The following is a 6,330-nucleotide window of genomic DNA, read 5'->3' as shown; positions in this document are numbered from 1 at the left end:
TTTAGTGCTTGACATTTTACAATTCATCTGCATTCAACACAAAAGAGTTTAAGCCCTGTATTAAGGATTAAGATCAAAATCAATAAAAGTTGTGTATTGTGTATTTTGCCTGTGTTAACATAAGTTTGAAGTGGACATCTTCAACAACAAGTGTTTGTACGCTTTTAGAAGGATGTCTAGAATTTACTCTGAAGAGTAATCTGAAAGCTAGTTCAAAACATCATAATGAAATAAAGCCTCAGCCACGACAAGAATTGCGAATTGGTCCTAGACCGGTAGTTTGAGATCTTGGATTTGCAAAATGAATAGATTTCCTAGTCTTCATTATTAGATGTGGTCGTGCCGTTTGAAATCAAAAACTTTATCACCAGACTTTATAGAAACCAGTTTAATATAGACAAAATATGTACAGGCTAGGTTGTCATCAAGGTTGGACAGAATTTAACAGACAACAAGAAACACCTTAATTTTACAAATGAGCTCTTCCAATCATAAAAATACAGTTTTATATTGATTGAAAGTATGCATGTGTGGAAGAGTTCAATAGAAAGTTAAGGGGTGACAAACTATTTCCGGCCTAAGAAGCTTTAAGGATGTAAAATGGAAGAAGTAAGAAGACACCTGTTAAGAGTGATTAAAGTATTTTATACCTATCGCCGTCGTTGAGATGACTTCATCAGGTGAAATGGTGGATGAAGTCGACCACGAAAGCTCACAGAATATAATACTTTAGCCACTTTTAAAAGTTGTATTCATACTTCTTTTATACACAGAGTGATAAGATGTAAAATGGAGATAGTGTAATTTATTTTAAGTATTTTGTTTGCAATAAGTTTGTTAATTATTATAATCATGAATTGTATAGCAACTATATAAATCTTATATTTTTTAGAATTTGAGAGAGTATATGAGGGGTTAATTCCGACTGGGGTGGATGCATTTTTCAATTACTTTTTTTTTTCTTTGCATGGTGGGAAATTTGTGTGAAAATCAGAAAGGGAAATTATCAGTATGAATTCTTTCAATACTGTAAAATCTGTTTTTTTTTGCAAATCTCAAATTTTGACGATTAGCTGTAAACATTATTACTGATTGGCTTGGTTAAAAATTTCCTGTTTCTGAGACTAAAATTTGATTGGTCAAAAGGAATGGCGCATTGTCCCTTTAAGTGGTGTTTTAATACTAGATTTGGAAGAGAGAGAATGAATGAATGAATGTATTTTATAGAAACTTTGTAATCAGAATTTGTTGAAAATGTATCAGTATTATTACATGTTGAAAATAAACTCAATTTTAAATTTTGATTTTAAGTTTATTTAAGGTCTATGTGTGATTGTATAAAATATATTTTTATTGTGTTCAAATTAAAGCGTGTATAGAGTTAACAATCATTAATGTCATTTAAATATAGAAGACCCCTTAGAAGACATCTTCATGATGGCAAACTCCATTTAATACCTTGACATTATTAGGCACACTTCTTGTATCACAGAAAGCTGTAAATGCAGCCATTTGATTGGACGCCACCGAATACAACCATTCAGAGAAAGATCTCATCTGCCATTTTCTTTAATTGTTCTAACAATATATTCAACCCTTATAAAAGTTTTAATATCAATCTAATTTTCAAACAAGAAATGTGCCTATTGATGTCAAGGTTTTAGACAGAGACTGTTATAGCTTGAAATTGTGAATGATCATTGCGCTGAGTTGATAAGTAACATTCTATTAGAGAACCAACAGAGTAGATAGAGTTTATATTTCAGTCAAGATTTGACTCTAAATTTACAGTAAAAATAGTCATAAAATGCAGTTAGTAATTCATTTGAAATGACTAAAATCATTCTTTTTATAAATCAAACTATCCCTTCTATATCTCTTCATCTTCACAATACCAAGCCATTACAAACTTCTTCTTATACCTTGACTGCAATAGTCACTATTTTTGTCACCAAAGTTTGTAAATGCAGCTACATGTATTTTATTGCATTGTACCCACGTGAATACAGCCAATCAGATATCTCGACAGAATACATGTATCTGAACACAAAACAACAGCCTTTCTGTCAAGGCCTCTGATTGGCTATATTCGCTGGCAATCAATCCAATCAAAGCACTGCATTCAGTGATACAAAAATAATGGCTATTATAGTCAAGGTATAAGTATTACGTTTGTAATACCTTAACATTGTGAAGAGGTTATCTCTTCATCTCAGGTCCTTGTCTTGTCTATACCATAGTTAATATTCTCATTCTTTCTCAAATTTCATTAGAAATGCAAGTGTGGATGGTCTGATTCATCTTTTTTTGTGCAATCCATGATCTGATGAAATTGTTATGCAAATGCTATTGTTCTAGGTCATTTAATATTCAACCAATCAACTGCTTTGTTCACTTCAAAAGTGAGGATTTCTGGATATTCATGGCTAATTATTCTTTGACTTGAATTGTATATTTTGCTAAGAATAAATTGTAGCAACTTTTGATGCTATTGGGTCTATATGTTGACTTGTATTGTCTAACCACTATCAACAGTGGTTTTGATTGGTTAGCATAAACTTTGGGTTAATATTCCACAGAACATGATTTAAAGAAGAATCTCTTCAGATCATGTTTGATAAGATTAGTAACTTGCAGAAAAAACATGAAACAAAGCATCTAGATTTGTTTTTTTAATCAGATTGTTTGTTCAATAATATTATTGTAGAAATCCATTTTATTTATTACATTTTTCACTTTATATTGCTGTACTTTATAAATGTTAAAGATATACTACCAATTAGGATGACCAAAAAGAATATTTTTAAATTTGACCAAAATGAGTCTTTGTTCATCAGTGAACTTACTGGGTGTCAAAACTATACAACAGAATCTCTCTTTCATCTAATAAATCCATAAAACTAAGTAATAATCTATACAACTAAAAGAAATTATTGAAAAACGCTTAATATCTTCAAGGTTTTTTCGATATTTTTTTTATTAAATGGATTGATCTACATATACAGGGATTCTGTTGTTTAATCATGACACCAGGCAAGTCCACTGATGAATATATGAATGACTTTATGAAATTATGGCCATTCTAAGAGACATTATTAATGATATTTGTTCTCTGAAATCACAAAATGAAACTTAGTTACGTATACTCATAGCTTCTCAGACTTTTTGGGCTAACAGAGTTATTATGGTTACCCTGGCCACGTATTCTCGAAACGATCTTAGTGCTAGCATGTCCTAGGTTCTTATCTTCTAACACCGATTCTAGGACATCCTAGCGCTACGATTGTTTCGAGAATACATTGCCTGTACTAGAAACGATCTTAGCGCTAGCATGTTCTAGGGCCTAGGTTTACGGCTGTTTAAAGGACATCCTAGCACTAAGGTCGAGAATACATGGCCAGGATATGATAGGATTAGAATTTGTATCTTGAAATATACAATACTTATATATTGAAATAGTTGAAGCGTAGATTCCATTCAGTGGAACTTTGTGGCTTCCAAACAATCAACCATGATGCGTAGATTATTCAACAATAAAGAAACCGCAGAGACTTGCTTATTTCATGGCTTCTTGATTAATTAGTGGTTTGACCAGCTGATGAAACATGATTCTGCAACCTGCTATTAATATCTCCTTCTCAGTGGCATGCTTAGAAAAATAGTTTGGGCCTCCAATTGATTTCCAACAAAGTTAAAAATATATCATTTTTATACTTTTTTCGCCCTAAATGTGTGTAAGAAGGCATTAAACCAATTCCTTTTTTTCAAAAATTTCTCTGGGAAAGAACTCTGCTCCTTCAATGCTTTGTTTATATAATAGTCCTTTATTAGAAAAAAAAGTAGACGCCAAAGTCTTTCAAATAAAAGATGTGGCAATAGCTGGATATAAATTCCTTTTGCAGGTAAGCCAAACAAGATGAGAGAATTATTAATTGTATATCATTTATAATTATCATTATGTAATGTATATATATATATATTTATAGTTCATTGTAGAAAATCTAAAAGAGACTGTAGAAATGCGCTTTGATTAAAAGATAAAATAATGAATTTATAATGTATCAATGTTTGTGTTCATATACCGTACATTTGTGTGTGTAATGCGCACTTTTTTTGTGGAATAAGCTAGTAAAACTTGTGAAAACACCGAATCAGTCTTATGGCGTCAATGTTGCTTCCTCATTTTGCATCTCAACCATTTGTCCCCCAACAAGTCTCTCTGCCCTCTATTTGTACCCCCATCTCCAGAGGGCTGACACCTTCACTGCTTTCTGGACCGATTAGTTACTGCTCTTTTTAGGTTAAGATGTGCAAGCCAGTAGCGGAGCCAAAGGGGTAGGGGGCGCAGAGGGTCAGCCACCCTCCGCAGCCCCGAAAGCAAGTTTTTCGTGCAAAAACCTCATAACTAGGTTAGACATTCGGGCAATCTCGGATATTTCGCCCCCCTCGGACGTAAACCCGGCTTCGCCACTGGTGCAGAGCGAAAGAAATCGATATAAAAGGCTCGAATAATAAATTTTATCTTTATTTATATAATTGGTGGTTCTACAGCATTGTTATATTGTGAACTACTAGTGAACATCATTTATTTTTGCATCAGAATATTGTTTACTATGATCATACCACCTTCAACATCAGATTCAGTCAAATATTGTTTGTTGACCTTCTTTACTTCTATCACACCCTCCGTTACCTTTTTACCATCTCGAATCACATACAGATAATCTCGTTGCTACAAAGAAAAACATTGATTAAGTTACTACATACAAAGTTAATAAGCTCACTATAAGGTTACTCTCACAGTGGCCTGTATATGAGATAACTGTAAGAAGGTTACTATCACGCTGGTCTGTATATGAGCTCAGTATAAGAAGGTTACTATCAAGATACCCTGTATATGAGGTCATAAGAAGGTTGATATCAGGATGACCTATATATATCATGAACCCAGTATAAGAAGGTTACCATCTAGATGACAGAAATACGGATTGGAATTTAAATTACAAGAACAATCTTCTTTTCTTACCGTTATGTCCTTGACATATACTGGTACCATTCTTCCACGTTCATCATCCTTATAGAGTATATGATTTGGTTGTAATTCTATTCTAGAAGACGGTAGTGATATCTGTATATAGAGTGGTCCATTACTGAATCTTCTATCAGTCTCATCATACTGAAAAACCGATAAAAGTCGCTTAAGGGGTTGTAAAGAGGTTTTCTAAATTTTTATGTTTATTGACGTCATCAAACACTTATTTTTGTGCAACTGCAGGAATCACAGAGATCTGACTGAAAATTGGAATGGTGCAAATAGATGTTATCAGTATCCCCAATACACATAAAAATTTAGAAAACCTCTTTACAATCCCTTTAAATGCTCGACATATAATCCTATCGAAAATGGACAGAACAATAGTTTAAATCTATTTCAGAATTATCAATAATCAAACAAACAAAAAACATATAACCAAATCTTGATAACATGTCTGAAAAACAGTTTGAACAGCGGCTCAACAAGATGATTGGGGGCCCGTGGGTTTGGGCCTCTCTCCCGGGAAATTTGTTTTAACATATTATACCCTTCTACAATTTTGTCTATGGGCGGGGTCCTCTTAGGGGTTAGGGCTAGGGCGTTTGGTTAAACCAGTTCTCGTGATAGTTCAGCCACTGAATTTGGATGTCTAAATTAAAGTTTTGATTTGATTTGATTTGATTTGATTTGATTTGATTTGATTTGATTTGATTTGATTTGATTTGATTTGATTTGATTTGATTTGATTTGATTTGATTTGATTTGATTTGATTTGATTAATTTGATTTGTTAAATCTCCTTATTTAATAATTTCTATCATTTGATGAATCCAATTTAATTATAAGCTTTGTTTTTATTGTCTGTTGAGCGCAAAAATAAAAAGTGAAATTGAATAAAAAATAGATTAACTTACGTTCATTTTCTCGCTACGTTGGCTAGTAGACATATTGTATGATTTATTCCGAGTCTTGATCCACAAAAATATACACCAGTAAATATCTCTTCTCAAGTTGTTGAAGCGATATGAAGTTTTATATGAAAAACGGTGCTTATATAGGGTTTTTATGGGAATTTTAGATTACTCAGCACCGTAATTAGACTTGTGATTTTGGAAATTTAGAAAGGTAAACGTCAGCATTATAAAAGTGCTGAATAATGAAGCTAACGTCATCCACCTTAATAATGTAAAAGGGAAATTCCTTAAAAGAAATTTATTGAAGTTTATCCAGACTTACAGACAGTTAATGGGTAGTAACTTTCTTATTCTTTCCTTAGATCCATAAAACAAGTTATAA

The 6,330-nt window shown here is 32.6% G+C and overlaps 1 protein-coding gene across 1 annotated transcript; it reads right to left on the bottom strand.

Moving 5' to 3' along the window:
- Positions 1-4,504: 4,504 nt before the first annotated feature.
- LOTGIDRAFT_233852 (hypothetical protein) lies at positions 4,505-6,049 on the bottom strand. Its single transcript, XM_009060785.1, has 3 exons — positions 5,949-6,049; positions 5,027-5,176; positions 4,505-4,732 (listed from the first exon to the last, which is right to left on the bottom strand). The coding sequence occupies exons 1-3, from the start codon at positions 5,979-5,981 to the stop codon at positions 4,586-4,588; spliced, it is 330 nt and encodes a 109-aa protein (XP_009059033.1). The 5' UTR covers positions 5,982-6,049; the 3' UTR covers positions 4,505-4,585.
- Positions 6,050-6,330: the final 281 nt, after the last annotated feature.

This window comes from Lottia gigantea (genome assembly GCF_000327385.1).
Source record: "Lottia gigantea unplaced genomic scaffold LOTGIsca_44, whole genome shotgun sequence".
In the NCBI taxonomy this organism is placed as follows: domain Eukaryota; kingdom Metazoa; phylum Mollusca; class Gastropoda; family Lottiidae; genus Lottia; species Lottia gigantea.
The sequence above is the reverse complement of the archived record's forward strand: the minus strand, read 5'-3'. Positions and strand labels throughout refer to the sequence as shown.

Bases quoted from the DNA above. Each gene is read 5' to 3' on its own strand.
- LOTGIDRAFT_233852 (XM_009060785.1), bottom strand. From the start codon at position 5,981: ATGTCTACTAGCCAACGTAGCGAGAAAATGAAC. The intron at 5,177-5,948 runs GTAAGTTAATCT...TCGGTTTTTCAG, and splicing joins AACGTAGCGAGAAAATGAAC to TATGATGAGACTGATAGAAG. The intron at 4,733-5,026 runs GTAAGAAAAGAA...TTTTCTTTGTAG, and splicing joins TATATGTCAAGGACATAACG to CAACGAGATTATCTGTATGT.